Genomic DNA, 19,623 nt, shown 5'->3' with positions numbered 1-19,623 from the left:
CCTGCCGGTCTAAAATGGCCACCGGGTTCACATCATAAGTCAAATTATCATCCAGTTGCACTATGCTAAAATCCAAAACATGAGAAGGATCCCCGACAAACTTCCGGAGCATAAATACATGAAACACTGGGTGAACACCCGATAGATTAGGCGGCAATGCAAGTTCATAAGCCACCTCTCCAATCTTCTTAAGTATTTCAAGAGGTCCAATATACCTAGGACTCAACTTGCCCTTCTTCCCAAATATCATAACACCTTTCATAGGCGAAACTCAGAGTAGTACCTTCTCTCTTACCATGTAAGCAACATCACGAACCTTCCGATCGGCATAAATCTTCTGTCTAGATTGCGCCATGCCAAGTCATTCCTGAATCAATTTAACCTTATCCAAGGCATCCTGTACCAAATCGGTACCCAACAACCGAGCCTCTCCCGGTTCAAACCAGCCAACTGGCAAACGGCACCGCCTCCCGTATAATGCTTTATATGGAGCCATATGAATGCTCTACTGGTAGCTATTATTATAGGCAAACTCCACAAGTGGCAAGAACTGATCCCAAGAACCTCCAAAGTCTATAACACAAGCGTGAAGCATAACTTCCAATATCTGAATAGTGCGCTCGTACTGTCCGTCCGTCTGAGGATGAAAAGATGTACTCAACTCAACCTGTGTGCCTAACTCATGTTGTACATCCCTCCAGAAATGCAAGGTGAATTGCGTACCTCGATCAAAAATGATAGACATGGGCACACCGTGAAGGCGTACAATTTCGCTGATGTAAATTTTCGCTAACCACTCTGAAGAATAGGTAACTGCTACTGGAATGAAATGTGCTGACTTGGTCAACCTGTCCACAATGACCCATACTGCGTCAAACTTTCTCTGAGTCCGAGGAAGCCTAACAATAAAATCCATAGTGATACGCTCCCTCTTTCACTCAGGAATTTCTAACTTCTGAAGCAAACCACCAAGTCTCTGATGCTCGTACTTGACTTGCTGATAATTTAAACACCGAGCTATTTATGCAACTATATCCTTCTTCATTATCCTCCACCAATAATGTTTCCAAAAATCTTGATACATTTTGGCGGCACCTGGATGAATAGAATACCGGGAACTGTGGGCCTCTTCCAGAATTAATTCACAAAGTCCATCCACATTAGGCATACAAATATGACCCTGCATCCGCAGAACTCCATCTTCCCTCACAGCAACCTTCTTGGAACCATTGTGTCGCACCGTGTCCTTAAGGATAAGCAAATGAGGATCGTCATATTGTCTCTCTTTGATACGCTCATATAAAGAAGACCGAGCGAATGTGCAAGCTAGAACCCGACTGGGATTTGAAATATCTAACCTCATGAACTGATTGGCCAAAGTCCAAACATCTGCAGCTAATGGTCTCTCACCAACCGGAATATACGCAAGGCTGCCCATACTCACAACCTTTCTACTCAAAGCATCGACCAACACATTGGCCTTTCCGGGGTAATACAAAATGGTGATATCATAGTCTTTTAATAGTTCCAACCATCTTCTCTGCCTCAAATTGAGATCTTTTTGTTTGAACAGATACTATAGGCTACGATGATCAGTAAATACCTCACACGAGACACCGTAAAATTAATGCCTCCAAAACTTCAGCGCATGAACAATGGTTGCCAATTCTAAGTCATGAACAGGATAATTCTTCTCGTGAACTTTCAACTGACGCGACGCATATGCAATTACCCTGCCATCTTGCATCAATACACACCAAGCCCAACGCAAGATGCATCACAATACACCGTGTAAGATCCTGAACTTGTGGGTAATACCAACATTGGTGTCGTAGTCAAAGCAGTCTTGAGCTTCTGAAAGCTCAACTCACACTCGTCTTACCATCTGAATGGGGCACCCTTATGGGTCAATTTGGTCACTGGGGATGCTATGGATGAAAAGCCATCCATAAACCGGCGATAATAACCTGCCAAACCCAGGAAACTCCAGATATTTGTAGCTGAAGTAGGTCTAGGCTAATTCTGAACTACCTCAATCTTCTTAGGATCCACTTTTATGCCTTCAGCCAATACTACATGCCCCAAAAAGGCAACTGAGTCTGACCAAAATTCGCATTTTGAAAATTTGGCATATAACTGATTATTCTTCAAAGTCTGAAGTACAATTCAATGATGTTGCTCATGTTCCTCTCGACTGCTGGAGTAAATCAAGATATCATCAATGAATACAACTATAAAAGAATCCAAATAGGATTTGAATACCTGGTTTATCAAATCCATAAATGCTGCTGGGGCATTTATTAGCCCAAATGACATCACTAGGAATTCGTAATGCCCATACCGAGTCCGAAAAGCTGTCTTAGGGATATCGGATGCCCTAATCTTAAACTGATGGTAACCATACCTCAAATCTATCTTTGAAAACACCTTGGAACTCTGAAGCTGATTGAATAAGTCCTCAATTCTTGGCAATGGATACTTGTTCTTGATAGTGACCTTGTTCAACTGCCGATAATCTATACATATTCTCATCGACCCATCTTTCTTCTTCACGAATAACACGGGCGCACCCCAGGGCGAGACACTAGGTCTAACAAAGCCCTTATCAAGCAATTCTTGTAATTGTTCTTTTAATTCCTTCAACTCCGGTGGGACCATACGGTATGGTGGAATAGAAATGGGATAGGTATCCGGAGCCAAATCAATACAGAAGTCGATATCTCTGTCGGGTGGCATCCCCGATAAATCTATAGGAAATACATCTGGAAACTCACGGACAACTGGGACTAAATCCATAGAAGGAACATCCGCACTAGAATCGCGAATAGGATCCAAATAAGCTAGAGAGCCCTTCTTGACCATACACTGAGCCTTCATATAAGAGATAACCCTACTGGTAGAATGGCTAGGAATCTCTTTCCACTCTAATTGAGGTAACCCCGATATGGCTAAGGTCACCATTTTGGCGTGACAATCAAATATAGCATGATAACGTGACAACCAATCCATACCCAAGATTGCATCAAAATCTACCATATCAAGAAGTAGAAGATCCACGCTAGTCTCAAGACTCCTAATAGTAACCACACACGAACGATAGACATGATCTACCACAACAGAATCTCCCACCGGTATGGACACACACATAGAAGCACTCAGAGAATCACGAGGCACAACCAAATACAAAGCAAAATAGGAGGACACATAGGAATAAGTAGATCCTGGAACAAATAGAACTGAAGCATCTCTATGGAAAACTGGAACAATACATGTGATCACGGCATCGGATGACTCGGTCTCATGCCTAGCTGGAAAATCATAAAATCAGGGGTGGGCCCCACCACTCTGAACTGCGTATCTGGAACGGCCTGACCTCCACCTCTAGCTGCCTGACCCCCACCTCTAATGACCTAACCTCTACCTCTAGCTGCCTGACCCCTACCTCTAGTTGGCTGGTCAACATAAAATCTCTCCACCACCTCTTGGCGTAAGCCGTTATCTAAAATACTACAAAATTGACCCCATTGGTCTCAACTATACCCATGTTCCGCAACACCTCATGGCAGCGGTCAATATAATCCTGTGGGTCCTCAGAAGGTGTACCACTGAAGTGAACTAGAAAAAGCGTAGTAAACTTGTCCAACCTCAATAAAGCCTTAGAAGACATGGCAGGCCTATCACCGGCCTATGCCGCAACAACTGGCTGAACTACCCCAACTGGCGGGGCTGCTGGAGCCTGATACCGGGGAGCCATCTACTCCGGAGCGGGAGTAGTGGGAGTCTGTGTTCCTCCCCCAGCCTGTGAGACGGCTGGTGCTACTGAAAATGTACCATTCTGGGCCACGCCCTCCATAAGACTTACCAAACGGACTAGAGCATCATGAAGCACTGGAGTAGCTATGAATTCTTTCGGGACCTGAACTGGTCCAACGGGTACAGTCTGAACTAGAACTTCTTCCTGAAGATCCACGTGAGGCTCCACTACGGGTGCTACTGCTCGAGCTCTAGCTTGAGCTCTGCCTCGGTCTCTAGCATGACCTTGGCCTCGATATCTACCCCTGGTCATAGTTTCCACCTGGGGCTCTGGCCCTTGTCCGTTAGTAGATGTATTACGTGTTATCACCATCTTCGAGAGAAAAATAATAGAATGGTTCAATCATCGATGATAGAATAAAATCGCATGACAAAATAAGAAAGAAGTGATATTGTTCCTAAACTTCATAGCCTCTGAGAGATAAGTACATACGTCTCCGTACCGATCATTCAGACTCAACTAAGCTTGCTCGTGACTCGTGAGACCTAAGTAACCTAGTGCTTTGATAGTAACTTGTCACGACCCGAAATTCCCACCTTCGGGACCGTGATGGTGCCTAACATTTCACTTGCTAGGCAAGCCAACGTTAGAATAATCTTAACCATTTTTAAATAAATTAAATTAAACGGAAGTCAATTACTGAAATAAAGTGCGGAAGACCATAACTATTAAATCATCAAAATACATCCCCGAATCGGGTGTCACAAGTGCACGACTACTAGAATAATATAAATAAAGGTCTGAATAAAATTCAAACTGTTTGAAAGATAATACACAGCTAAGATAAGATAGAAGGGGACTTGAGAACTGCAGACGTTGTGCAGTTATACCTCAAGTCTCCCCTGGGTAGCTGAATCCGAGTAAGTCTATGGTACGTCGCTGGGACCAACTCCAAAATCTGCACAAGAAGTGCAGAGTTACGAGTACAACTGACCCCATGTATTCCGTAACTGTCGAGCCTAACCTCGACGAAGTAGTGACGAGGCTATGACAAGACACGTACGTAAACAACCTGTACAAGAATATACAAATACGAAGGAACAATAACACAATAATTAATAATAATAAATTTGGGAGGGAACATGCGAAGGGGGATGATATAATAATTTCAGCAGGAGAAGTGTCACGTATCAGCCAATTAATTCATCAACAATAAAATGAGCAGCTGATAATATAAAAATGGTACGGCACCACTCTTCGTGCTTTTACTCTCATTCTTCCCATAAATTGATAAATAAATAATAAGATTGGCACGGGATCACCCTTCATGCTTTAGCTCTCTTTCTTGCTATGAATTGATAAATAAATAATAATAATTGGCACGGCATCACCCTTCGTGTTTTAATACTCTTCTAGCACGGCATCACCCTTCGTGTTTTTACACTCTTTGAAAATGGCACGGTATCACCCTTCGGGCTTTTACACACTTTCTCACCATGACAAGGATAATATAAATGGCACGGCATCACCCTTCGTGCTTTTACATTCTTCCTTACCATGAAGATAATAATATAAATTCGAAAGAGTATTTAAATGCGGGGATATATACTTATCAATCAATTCAATGACAGAATACCGACCACATCTTCCAAAATATTCAATAATAATTAAACAAGCAATAATCTCCTGAAAAATGATCAAATAAACAATAATAACTTAAGCAGGAATATCTTAATTAAATAGGCAATTACTCACAAAAAACAAATTCCACCTGTATTCTTCGACTCAACCACAACGCATAAGTACTCGTCACCTCACATATCCGTTGTACTCGCACATTAAATCATGTAGCAAATAGACAAATAAGTCATACTCCATCAAGTCAAGGTTAACCACGATACTTACCTCGATTTGCAACCAACTCAAGAATCCAATACACCTTTGCCTCGCGAATTAGTGTCTGAAAGTTTCAAATCTAGTCACAAACAATTCAATATACTCAGCACGATTCGTAAGAATTAATCCACATGAAATTTCTACTTTTCTGAATTAAATTCCGAAATTTATTTCAAAAATTAACAGTGGGACCCACGTCTCGAATCTCGAAAAAATTTACGAAATTCGAACACCCATTTCGAGACGAGTCCAACCATACAAAAATTATCAAATTCCAATGTCAAATGGACCTTCAAATCCTAAATTTTCGTTTTTGAAAAGTTTTACAAAAAATTCAATTTCTTCTATCTAAATTCGAAATAAACGATAAATATAGACATGGATTTATGAAATATCATCAATATATGATAAGGAACACTTACCCAGTTCGAAATCGTGAAAAACTTCTTCAAATCGCCAAAAAAATGAGGTTTTAAAACCCAAACTAAATGAAGAAAAAAGGCCATTTTCGACCCCTTAATGTTCTATCCAGTCTCGCATTTGCGGGCAAAAGGTCGCATCTCCTGCCTCGTATTTACGAGACAAGGGCCGCATTTGCAAAGTCAAGCAGCCGGGAGAGTTCCACATCTGCGAAAAATGGGCCGCATTTGCGGTTGCGCAGAAGTGCAAGAAGGAGCCGCAGAAGCGACGAGGTGCGCATGTGCGATCGGCTGGCCACAGAAGTGGTATCACGCCTGCAATCAAAGCTTCGCAGAAGCGGGCACGCACCTGCGGCCAAAAATGTGCAGGTGCGATGCACCAGAGCCAACACTATACATCATGTTCCAAATGGTCTGTGGCTCGTCCGAAATTCATCCGAGCCACCCGGGACCTCGTCCGAATATTTCAACAAGTCCTTAACATAATACAGACTTACTCAGGGTCTCAAATCACATCAATTAATATCAAAATTACAATTCACACCTCGATTACGACAGGAGTTTCAAACTTTTCTATTTACAAAACTCGTGCTGAAACGTATTAAACGAATCCGGAATGACTTCAAATTTGGCGCACAAGTCATAAATGACATAATGGAGCTATTCAAATTTTCATAATCGGGTTCCGACCCCAATATCAATAAAGTCAAATCTGTGGTCAAACTTTGGAATCTATAAGCTTTCAAACTTCCAATTTTCAACAAATGACGATAACTCAAGCTTGGGACCTCCAAATTAAATTTTGGGCATACGCCCAAGTCCCAAATCACAATACGGACCTACCGGAACTGTCAAAGCACTGATCCGGGTCCGTTTGCTCAAAACGTTGACTGAAGTCAACTCAAATGAGTTTTGATGCACTATTTCATATTTTAATTAATTTTTCACATAAAAACTTTTCGAAAAAATTTTACGGACTGCGCACGCAAGTCGAGAAAAACTGAATGGTGCTATTTGAGGTTTAAGAACACAAAAATAATTATTAAGATAACCTATCAGATCATCACAAATACGTGCACAGTGCATTAATGGAGGTAAGAATGGTAGCTTTCCCTAATCTTGCCATTGATAGAAATGTCTATTTTCTACTTGAAAACATTTAAACAAATCTAATAAGAAAAGTTTCAGAAGCGATATATTAGGAAAGAAAGCTGGCACACATCTTATTTATTAGATCCCTTCAATATTCTGGATTAATTTGATTTCCATCAATGACCCGTTAGGGCATCTCCAACCTTTATCTCCATTTTGAGGTTGGAAATTTCTCCATTTTTTGGAATAACTTACTCTAACCATTCCCCTATTTTTTCCCCTAAAAGAGAATATTCTTTTTTATATCCTTCTCTCTCTTCTACATTATATTATTATCTTTTATTTTAATTTTATTTTTAAATTTTCATTAAACAAATTCCATCTTTTATTTTCATTAATTTGTAATTTTCATTAAAATAATTCCATAAAATTTTAAATAATATAATTTGTAAGTAATTATTATAGATTAACTAATAATTTAAATAAAAGTAAAATTATTACGATACATGATTAATTAAATATATATTACATAACGATAAAATTTATTCGAAATACTACACAAATATTCAACTTCAACCTCTAGTATTCTCCCATAAATGATCTATTAATGCATTACGAAGTGCAAAATGAGCATATTTATGATGTTAGCATATCCTTCCATAACCATAAATGCCTTTTATTTTTCTTTAACCATAAATTCACTTTTTCTCTAATCATTTGAAAAATAAAATGTCCATTCGATACGTAGGATATTCTGTAGATGAAGATCTTCTATTATGCCAAATGTATTTAGATGCACGATAATTAATTTTTTAAAATTATACGTCAAAGTTAAGATGAAAAATTAATTAGGTAAATATATTATATAAACATAATTAAGTATACATAAAAAGATAAATTAAAAGATTAAATAATAATAATAATAATAATAATAATATTTTAATAGAAAATAGTAAATGGGGAGATAAATAGTGTGTTCCCAAATTTGGGGAGACACTATTCACTCCCCATTTTGGGGATAAAAATGGTTGAGGGTTGGAGTGAAATTTCTCCATTTTTGTCCTCAAAAATAGGGAAATCCCCATTTTGGGGAAAAGGTTGGAGTTGCTTTTAGAGGTAGAGTTAGAATTTTAAATTTATAAATTTTAAATTAATAATTTATACATATTCAATAAATATTTTTAAGACAAATATAGAACTTAAACCAAAACGATATATTGGATTCATAACCCACACTCTAACTCCGCTGCTAGACCATGGCCACTTCTTATCTCTGCAAAGACGGAAGCAGAAAAAGAAGAAAAAGTGACCTTTGCTGCTTTGTTAAGTTGTGGCTAATTTTTATTTATTTTTGGAACAATAATAACTACCACTCAATTTTAAATAAAGTAAAGATCGGCAATATGAATCTTCATTTCTTTCTTTTTCCTTTCTTATTACATCATGTCAAAATAAAATAAGAGTAGTTGTCTATATATATATATATATATATATATATATATATATATATATATATATATTACATAAATAATTGTCATAATTTGAAGAAATGAACAAATGAATAAATTACTATAATGATAAGCAGTGTTATTTTTCTATACATGTTCACAATATTTTTATTTTTCTTATAAATGTCTAATGAAAATTTTCGACCACCGTATGGTTTAAGGTGCATATGCCCCGTGTAATAATAAGAAAATTTTCCAAGAGACATAATATCACCTATATGGAAATTTTTCTTTAATTATGCCTTATTTTTAGCTAAGTCTGTATTGATTTCAAGAATTTATCGGTCTTTCGAAACAACTCTTTTCATGTGATTTTAGGTCTATCTTATCCCTTTTTAACACTTTCATTTACCCTAGTTTCCCCCTCCATACCGATACATTTAATTTGCCAATGCTGATTATATTTCAATACCCATCATAAAAGTCAATATTTATGAAAATCATCAAAAAGATAGCGGATCATTCATATACTAATTTAATATTTACCCACAAAGTAAGCAAACATACGTGAATCCTCATATATTTGCACAATCGAACTAATCCTAGTTTACTGTGAAAACCACAACTAGTACATCCTATCAATATTTTCAAAAGTTGGAGACAATCGCATAAAAAGTTTGGAATACCAGCAAACCGCTGGTTGGTCGAACAGCAATAACTAATGACGACTACTTTTCAGATTCAAAACGTGTAGATCTACTATACTAATAATTAGCTTCTTTTAACAAAAGAGATGAAGATTAAGAATATTATTAAGCACAATATAATCATAGCCAATAGATATGAAATTTGGTGAGTATGATCTGGGCGGCCCGGCGAGTTTTGTGGCCTAAAGTCAAACTTTATGAGGGACCTTAACATTTAAAAAAAATTATTTATTTATTTATTTATTTGAAGTCTATTTTTCTAGCATTTCTTAGATACAAAGTTATTAATAATTTTCTTATAATCAATAACTCCTAATAAGTCTTTCTTAATTGAAAATATACCTAATCCATTTAATTTTTCTTGACATTGTTGATCTTAGGTAAGATTTTATCAATTTTAATTTTAAAAATTTCTTTCCGGTGAGACGACGGTAACAAGAGTTATTAACATTATTCCATAAGTAATATAGGCATTGAAAAAAGAATCAAATCTTTTTATTTGACCGAGTGCATCAATTAAACTGTTATCTTCTAATTGTACTATTTTCTTAAATATTTTTAATTTCAAAAATAAATCTAAACCATCAATATCGAATTGATTATTATGCTTTAAGGAACATTCAAGGTTAAGGCAATAGTTTTTCAAATTTTCATCATCTAGTGATCTTAATTTTTACCGCTAAATAGAAAACCAAAAATATTTTTATATGCTTCGAATTATTCAAATCTATTTTGAAGTGAAAAAAATAGCTTTGTCTACTATGTATAAAGTAATCAACGTCAAAGGACTCATCGAAAGATTTTGAGATTTTATTATCAACATTCTCATCAAATTGTTAATTCATATATATCATACATTTCTTACGAAAATGGGGTTCGATATTCATTTCAAGTGCAATTTTTGTGGCAGAAATCATAGCAGTAGCAAATCCTTCTTCTCTATACTTGTTAAAGAAAGAAGGCAGAATAGCCTAGTAGACCATTGTACTTGTTCCGGTTTGACATCCCGATCCTCCTACTTCATTTGTTTTTATCCAGACACTTTAACTTGATCAAAGTCTATATTTTAAACTCCTATGACCGTTGACCAAGCACATGTGGCAACAAAATGGTTGAGTTGTACAAAGTGTGTGTAATTCACGCGGACAAGGAGCGTGCATATGAAGATTTTGAAGAAGAAATAATTAAAGTAAGGAGAAAAAAATATTAAAATAAGAATAAAAAAATAAAATAAAAAGATAAAGATAAAATAAGTATAAAAAATAAAAAAAAAAAAAGCAAAGAGATATTGTCTCTTTCTGTTAAATCTGCTTCTGATCAAAATGATGCTTTGGACGATTCTTGCTACATTGGTTTTGACCTTTGGGAAGACATTGGGGTATTTCTCTCTCTTTTTTTGTATATTTGCTTGTATTTTCACACACACACACCCTCGCCCCACAGTTTCCTAACAGTTCAATGGAAACAGGCTCAGCCGAAGCCTGAATCAAGCAAACCCAAGGAGTGCCCTATCTATGAGCAGCTGTGCACAATATTTGCTGACTCGGGTGCCGTTGGGAAGTATGCCCAATCTAGTCACTATGAAGGGCTGGACAAATCTGCTGGGCTAATGCCCCCTCCCCCCTCCTTCAAAAAAAAAGAAAAATAATCCCTGAAGATTCCTTAAAAGTGGCCATTTCTACTATCAATACTTATATTCTTCTGTTTTTATCTAATTTTGACCTTTTCTGGTCGTGAAATCCCCAACCTAGCTTCTTCTTTCTCATCCCCCCAATATTTGACTTCGGCGATGTCTTGATAGCCGCTGCTAAAAACAATGCGGCGATGATCTACCTAATTAAAAATTCCTAAATAATTATTCATCGACGAAATGTGAGACAGAGAAGGGAGAAGGGATATGAGACGGACAAGGAAGAAGAAATCTGTGCATTACTAAGCACAAGGCAACCCTATATGTATTTTGCCTATAAAAAATAACGTGGAATATGATGTGTCATCCACGTCAAGCAAGTGAGATACACACACGATCAGAGGGGTTTAAAATATAGACTTTGATCAAGTTAAAGTTTTTGGATGAAAACAAGTGAAGTAGGAGGACCGGGATGTCAAATCGGAACAAGTACAATGGTCTACTATGCTATTCTGCCAAGAAAGAAATCAAACTTTTTTCACTTCACATAATCTTTTTTTAAACTTATACATAGCTTAGTATGTGTAACAAAAAATAGACCCACACAAATGTGGGACTTAAAGCAGTTGATTTACTTACTTTACGGGAAGGGCAACCTCTAAGTATGATTTGATTTGTTGTGTATGTACTGTGTTCTAACTCAAGTTATGCACAGAGTGTCGTTGCCGGCTTGCCGCGGTCAGCCTTTTGCATTAATTGTGTTTTACTTGTGAGGTTTTATTTTGTCAAATGCATACACGAAAACAGAAAACATATAGTAGTACACAATAAGATTGGAGAACTGTTTCCCTTATACTACTACTACACTTCTTGCCATTTTCCCTTTCACTTTCTAAACTGTGTTAAAGGCTTAACTAGAGCTACTTTTCTTAAATTCATTGAATCTAACACAATGTTTCTTTTTCATATTTACCATTATATCCAGATACATATGCTTTAGAGCAACTCCAATCTTGTCCCCAAAATGGGAATTTTCCTATTTTTTGGGACAAAAATGGAGAAATTTCACTCCAATCCTCCTCCTTTTTTGTCCCCAAAATGGGGAGTGAATAGTGTCTCCCCAAATTTGGAGACACACTATTCATCTCTCCATTTACTATTCTTTATTAAAATATTATTATTTTTATTATTTAATTTATCTTTTTATATATACTTAGCTATGTTTATATAATATATTTACCTAATTAATTTTTCATCTTAACTTTGACGTATAATTTTAAAAAATTAATTATCGTGCATCTATTTTTTAATGTAAAATTGGTAGTTAATTTTATTATGAGTTATAATTGTATGAAAAAGATATAACCATCACAAAAAATGAAAGGTGCAAATATAAAACATGATATCACTTTTTTTTGAATTATTAGTTAATCTATAATAATTTCTTGCAAATTATATTATTTAAAATTTATGAAATATTTTTAATGAAAATTACAAATTAATGAAAATAAAAGATGGAATTTGTTTAATGGAAATTAAAAAATAAAATTGAAATGAAAGATAATAATATAATATAGAAGAGAGAGAAGAATATAAAAAAGAATATTCTCTTTTGGGGGAGGGAGGAGGAAAATGGAAAAATAATTGGAGTAAGTTGTCCTCAAAATGGGGAAATTCCCATTTTTGGAGACCCAAATGGGGATAAAGGTTGGAGATGCCCTTAGTACTAAATATCTCTGTAGTTTTTCTATTTTCTCATCAAGTAGATAACCTCATATATATATATATAATGGATAAAAAATATTTAATAGGACCATCATTTTATAAATCAAAATTAAAATAAAATAAAATAAACGATAACATTAGTAATTTTACTAATGTATGGGGTTGAGTGTTGGCCATCATGATGTATGAATCTGAGTGTTGGCCCGTTAACAACTCACATATCCAGAAGATGAAAGTAGCAGAAATGAGGATGTTGCGGTGGATGTGCAGGCACACTAGGATAGATAAGATTAGGAATGATGATATTCGGGAGAAGGTGCACGTGTCTCCCATTGATGACAAGATGCGGGAAGCGAGACTTAGATGGTTTGGACATGTTCAGAGTAGAAGCCCAGATGCTCCGGTACGGAGATGTGCACGGCTGGTTGTGAAGGGCACGAGAAGAGGTAGAGGGCGACCTAAGAAGTATTGGGGAGAGGTGATCAGGTAGGATATGGCGAGACTCCAGATTTTCGAGGACATGACACTTGATAGGAAGATGTGGAGGTCGAGTATTAGGGTTGTAGGTTAGAAGGTAGTTGAGTCGTGCCTTACTTCGTACCATTGTGGGACTAGCCATGTAGGATTTTTGTCTAAGATAGCTAGTGGCAATGTTATGTTTTACTATTTCGATTTTCAGTGCAGGTCCTATTTACTAGCTATTGTTTTTGCTTTGCATCTTTCGTCTGGATTTCATGGTGTTCCTATTTTTCTTATGATTGTTGTGGTGATACTAATATTGTCTCCCTATGCTTTGCATCTTTCTTCTAGATTTCATGGTGTTCCTATTTTTCCTATGATTGCTGTGGTGATACTAATATTGTCTCCTTTTGCCCTTTTGTCTTTTTATTTTCTTGAGCTGAGGGTCTTTTGGAAATAACATATCTACTCTTTCGGGGTAGGGGTAAGGTCTGCATACACACTACCCTCCTCATACCCCATTAGTGGGATTTCACTGAGTTGTTGTTGTCGTCGTCGTCGTTGTTGTTGTTGTTGTTGTATTAGTAATTTTACTAATAAAAGTAAGCATAAAACCAAAGTAAAGAGAGAGCAGAGATGATTTGTAGTTTGTAGAGAGCTTTATTAAAGAAATTTTTATATATTTTAAATTATAAAGAAATAACTTTTAGTTAAAAATTACTTTTAAGATGTAGTTGTTTATTTCTACACAAATATTTAATTTTAAGAGTTATTTTATTAGGAAACTTTTTAGATTGAAAAAGAATCAAATAGACCACACATGGTGGTCTCCGTTTAGTTTTGGCAAACAAAATAGTTAGAACTTTGAACCCGTGAACAACATGTCACTTCGAACACCTTGAACTGTTGTACTGTCTCACTTAATTGTATTAAGAGTGTTCAAAATATAATATATAATCATATAAAATAGTATTTAACTTATATACGAAATATAATTTTTCGACGAAGGGTGCGCGCTTGACCACCCTTGACATAGGTGGCTACGCCAATGCTGGTGTTATTCTACAACCGAAACATATGAGGTTCCTAATTTCAGTTTTAATACTGTAATAATATGGAAAACTTTGGGGTCCCCGGGACTATTTTATCTCACGTGGGAGGTAGGATAAAATAATCTCAAGTTTGATGGGATAAGAGGGGATAAGATAAAATATTCAGTATTAAGTTTGAGATTAAATTTATACCATGTTTAGTTGATAGTACTCTCTCCGTTCCAATTTATGTGAACTTGTTTGATTGGGCACGGAGTTTAAGAAAAAATGAAGATTTATGGAATTTGTGGTCCTAAACAAGTCAAAAAGGGACTAGAGTATTTTTGTGGTTATAAAAGTTTTTCAGTAGAATTGTAAGTTTAAGCTAAATTATTACCAAATTTAGAAAGCGGTTATTCTTTTTGGAACAGACCAAAATGGAAATAAGTTCACATAAACTAGAACAGAAGGAGTATAAATTTATCCCAAAATAAATTTATTTTAAGATAAATTTATACCATTAACCAAACATGATATAAATTTAATCTCTTACCTCTTCCCACTTTATCCCGAGTACCAACTACCCGTTAATGTATGTCACCACAGTGTTTTACACGGAAATAAGAAAATACCGAATGTAGTGGATGAATCATTCGATTGATGTGGATCAGCATTCTTCTTTTGTGCAATTATGAAAACCCTTTATTTATTCCAACTAAAAAAAGTCTCTTTATTTGTATTAGACGTCTAGATCCTATGTTGAGCGCAGTGGTACAGATAAATATCTAATAAAAGTTTTTTTATAAAATAATGTTAGTGTCTATAGCATTATTATAAATGAGAACTAAGCGTTGCTAACTTAAATTTAATTCTTAAAACTCTTAAACAATTGAAGGTTAGACGTTTGGGGCTAGCAAGCTACAATAATTTTTTTGTCTATCCTTTTTTTTCATAGTTGTGATTTATTTATTTTATTTATTTTATTTATTTTCCTATATTTTCCTTTTCTCCTATTTGTTTTCCTGCTCGCTTCTTTCCCTCTTTAATTTTTCCTCTCATCATCTGAGATAAAAGAAGGCTTTTAAGGCCTCAGAACATAGAATTTACTTGTAAGTCAAGTGATGGCCTTTTGGTGACCCACAATTTCTTTTTTCCTATTTCCTCTTTTTCTTCTCCTTTTCCTCTTTCCTTTATCTATATATGCTTTTTTCTTCTTTATCCCATCCATTCCAAAATCTCTTTTCGAATATCATATTGTATATTTTCCGTCATTACCTTTTTTTTTTCTTGTCCTTTTGTATTCCCTTTATGTTTTCTTTTCCTTTATAATCCTTCCTAAATCTCAGTCCCTATGTATATTCCTTTGTCTCTGCTTATACAAATTCCAACTAACATCTCACATGGCGCGTTTCCAGGGGAAGAGTAGTAAAATGATAAAGTTCTAGGTAACTCTTGTTCTTTCCTTTTCCCTTCAGTAAAAAAAAATGGTAATTAAAAGATTTTACTTCTTTCTGTTTAAGTAATTGATTGACCATATTTAATCTAATTTCTTATTTTTCTATTTACTGCATTGTCATGAATATTTTGGTCACTTCGCATATTGAATAACAGAAACTTTTTATTTAAAATTAATTAATAATTGAAGCAACAAATTTGAAACAGACAAAAATATACAATTTACAAAAACTAATGAGCGGTGGCAGCTCTTATTATTTTAAAATCCTGATGAGTCCTAAAAATTATTCTAATTCTTGAAAATTGGTAGATTAGTCGAATTCGTTATGCTGAATAGCGCGTATGTTCGGCTTACAGTTCTATTTGCTGAGGAAAAAAAACTTATAGTTCTCTATTTCAGTAATTTGTCGACGTGGGTATTATTAATTGATAATCAAATAAGAAGTACATAAAATATCATAAAATTTGTTTTTTTTGGTGTAATTTTAATTAATGAAAATCTTTATTTTGTATAACCATATGATATCTAAAAGGCCTCTGGCAACTAGTCCAGATTTGCATCCCATAGGGCCAATAAAAAGAAAACATTCCTTATCAGAAATTTCTCCATTTCTAGGGCTTGAGTTCGAACTTGAGACTGCTAGTTAAGCACGAATGAATTCCATTTATCCACCACAATTAGTAGCATGATTAAAGAGCATCAACCATATATAAAACATATACATACAAATAAAAACAATCCATTCAAATGAAGTGACACGGATAGTAAACATTCACACATATGTGTATATATATGATGCAAATTAACTAGAACTAAAATTTGAAGTCCAGCTAATTAAACATATCGAAAACATTAAATTGCATATCAGAAAGAAATTCTTCGCAATAAATAAATAAATTGTAAAACCTTTTTTCCTTAAAACACCCCTTAATTTATTTTTTTAATCAGAAATGAAGAATTATTATTGCATGAGATATAATTATTGAGCGGGAAAGGTCGTTGAGAATTAGTTAAGCAGTTTCTTTAGTTACGTTAAGATCCGGGAAGTTTGCTTAGTTTTTACTTGCCAGTCTAAATTTGTTAGATCCAGTTAATTACTGACCGTGCATGTTTCTCCATCTCTATAAATACCTTCTCTGTAAAATTGTTTGATGCTAATTATACGCGTAATTTCATCATCATTTTTAATTCTTCACTTTTAGTATCCGAGTATTTTTTAGTGCTTCGTTTTCTTTTTCATTGCTTTACTTCTTGAGTTGAGTGATTATGACATCCCTATAAAGTATAAACCCATGCAACGTCTTCTTTTGAATGATTGATTATTGGTCAGGGTTTCCCATTTAAATATATTTATTCTTGGTGTCTTTAAATATTTGGATTTATATTCAAAGCAGAGTCCTCTATATATTGAAGAAGGTTAATTCAGACGTTCTGTAGTACTGAGAGCTAGCGCTTAGTAGAAGACAACATGGGTGTTGTTCACGCTCTACAATTTACTTTCGGGATTTTCGGTACGTTGGTTTGATCACTTTCATTTCCATATTTTATTTCTTTTTATTTTTTCTTCAGTTCTGGTTAAGTTTTCGTTATCATTATATTGCTTCTCTTTTTTCTGCTAACAGGAAATGCTGCTACTCTGTTTCTCTTCTTGGTACCAACGTGAGCAAGAACTCTTTTCAGACCTTTTTTTTACTCTTAAATATTGCTCCTTCTTGTAAAGAGTCATGTCCATATTGAGATTTAACTTATATATACACACTGGCAAAATAAATAAAGTTTTTACTAGTATTAGTTTACACATGTATTTTTAACATGATACTATGGAGTAAGAAAACTATTGTATACATTATCAGCTTACAGAGGCAAAACTCTTGTAATTACATTCTCTTCTTATTGTTATAAGTTTCGGGAAAGACGAGAATAAGGTGTTTTCTTTTATGATCGTCCGTGTATCGATTTTTCTATTTCAATTAAAGGGGATATATCTGAAACTCCACGTGGTCAAGATTTTATTTTGATATATTTTTGTCTGATTTTATTTAGGTTTACATTCAAGAGGATAATCAAGAACAGATCGACGGAACAGTTCTCTGGCTTACCTTACGTCATGACCTTTCTCAACTGCTTGCTTTCTGCATGGTAACTATCTTTACTAAAAAAAACCTCTTTCCGTTGAGTTCTTGAAGTGCCTCTTTACCAAACTTAATTAATTGTAATGATAATTTATCGGTTTCCTAATTCCAATTAAATGTTTGGCGCGTTTTGGGATGAAATTGTCTGTCCACACAGAGTAGATTTACAATTTAAATTTGATGGATTTTTTCTATAAAAAAAAGTTGATGGATTCCATATGATCTTTAAGAATTAAACACAATACTTTTGAAATTATAGATTAAGATTTTAATATTTGTTGAAATTTAGTAGACAGGAATAATTGTTTTCACACATATATATATCATGTGTCGAAAATTTTGAGTTCAGTTAAAACCCTAGTATATAAGCTGCTTCCACCCAACTTTATATACCATCCAAAATGTTGAACTTGCATAGTAGCCGATAATCCATAACAACTACAATTGCCTTTTCCAAAAGACTGGTATCCAAAATGAATATGATATTGAAAGGAAAACATTGTCTAATTAAATTTTCAAAAGAATTGTGCAGTTCCTTCAAACCCTTGGATTAGGTAATCTATTTACAGAAATAAATTTGTCTAATCTTCAAAAACAAGTAGGTACAAAGATGGATTAGGATTTTTCATCATAATGATATTGTCTCAATTGTTTGGTCATAGACTGATAAATCTATTACTAATTGAATAGGTACGGTCTGCCTTTTATAACATCTGACAATATTCTAGTAACAACAATAAATGGGGCTGGAGCTACAATTGAGCTCATTTACGTGCTGATCTTTCTCGCACTTGCACCCAATAAACAGAAGGGAAAAATCTTAGCAACCCTCCTTTTAGTCCTCCTCGTTTTTGCTGGCGCAGCGCTTGTTTCCTTGCTTGTTTTTCATGGGAAAAATAGGAAGCTGTTTTGTGGTACAGCTGCCACCATCTTCTCCATCGTTATGTATGCATCTCCTATGTCTATCATAGTAAGCTCTTTAAACTTCTAATTATCACTTTCAATTTTTATGTTTTTACGAGGTAGATTCAAGATTTGAATTTAATGGATTCAGTATTTATGTTCTGATCACCATTGGATTCATCGCATAATTATTTAATGAAATTTTAGTGATTTTTGTGAAGAATATATTGGATCTACCCCCTGGTTTTATACTCAATTCAAGTTTATTGGTGCAGAGACTAGTAATCAGGACAAAGAGTGTGGAGTACATGCCATTTTTCCTGTCATTTGCAGTTGTCATATCTTGCACCTGTTGGTTTACCTATGCCATGCTTGGGAGGGATCCATTTATTGGTGTAAGCATCTCTCCTATTGAAATATGAAATAAATCATATATACAAAAGTGAATTATGGGGTAATGTTTTGTACTGCATGCAGATTTCAACAGGGGTTGGCTTGTTTTTAGGAATAGTGCAGCTGATCTTGTATGCCATTTACTGTGACAAGAAAGTTTTAACCAACAAATCAACTGATGTGTCTCTGGAGATGGACAACGGCCATAGCAATGTTAAACTTCACTATGAGGAGAAGCAATATAACCAGTCGAACCATGAGCAAGTCTAGAACTAACAGGATCGGATCAAGTTTCGTGGGCGCTCAAAAGTACTCTTGGATTGTTGCTCAGAATCTGTATATTTTAGATTCTAAAAGCACTCTGATAAGTGCTAATATATAATGCTGTAGAAGCATAAAGGCATGTCAGGAATGGTGCAGGAGATATCTGCATTCCCTAATGAAATGTATTTATGATTAATTATAAGCAATAGCAGATAAAATTAATAACGTTGTACAATATTCTATCAGACCTCATCCAGCATTTAATTGTCACTAATTCCACTCCTCCTGCTCACATAAATTATGTTCAAAACATT

The 19,623-nt window shown here is 35.0% G+C and overlaps 1 protein-coding gene across 1 annotated transcript; it reads left to right on the top strand.

Annotated features, from left to right (window-relative positions):
• Positions 1 to 15,532: 15,532 nt before the first annotated feature.
• Positions 15,533 to 19,544, top strand: LOC107778253 (bidirectional sugar transporter SWEET1). The gene is made up of 7 exons (XM_016598464.2): positions 15,533 to 15,606; positions 17,012 to 17,128; positions 17,240 to 17,276; positions 17,661 to 17,756; positions 18,440 to 18,719; positions 18,928 to 19,047; positions 19,130 to 19,544. The coding sequence occupies exons 2-7, from the start codon at positions 17,086 to 17,088 to the stop codon at positions 19,313 to 19,315; spliced, it is 762 nt and encodes a 253-aa protein (XP_016453950.2). The 5' UTR covers positions 15,533 to 15,606; positions 17,012 to 17,085; the 3' UTR covers positions 19,316 to 19,544.
• Positions 19,545 to 19,623: the final 79 nt, after the last annotated feature.

The sequence above is a fragment of the Nicotiana tabacum genome, chromosome 22, assembly GCF_000715075.1.
Source record: "Nicotiana tabacum cultivar K326 chromosome 22, ASM71507v2, whole genome shotgun sequence".
In the NCBI taxonomy this organism is placed as follows: domain Eukaryota; kingdom Viridiplantae; phylum Streptophyta; class Magnoliopsida; order Solanales; family Solanaceae; genus Nicotiana; species Nicotiana tabacum.
The sequence above is the reverse complement of the archived record's forward strand: the minus strand, read 5'-3'. Positions and strand labels throughout refer to the sequence as shown.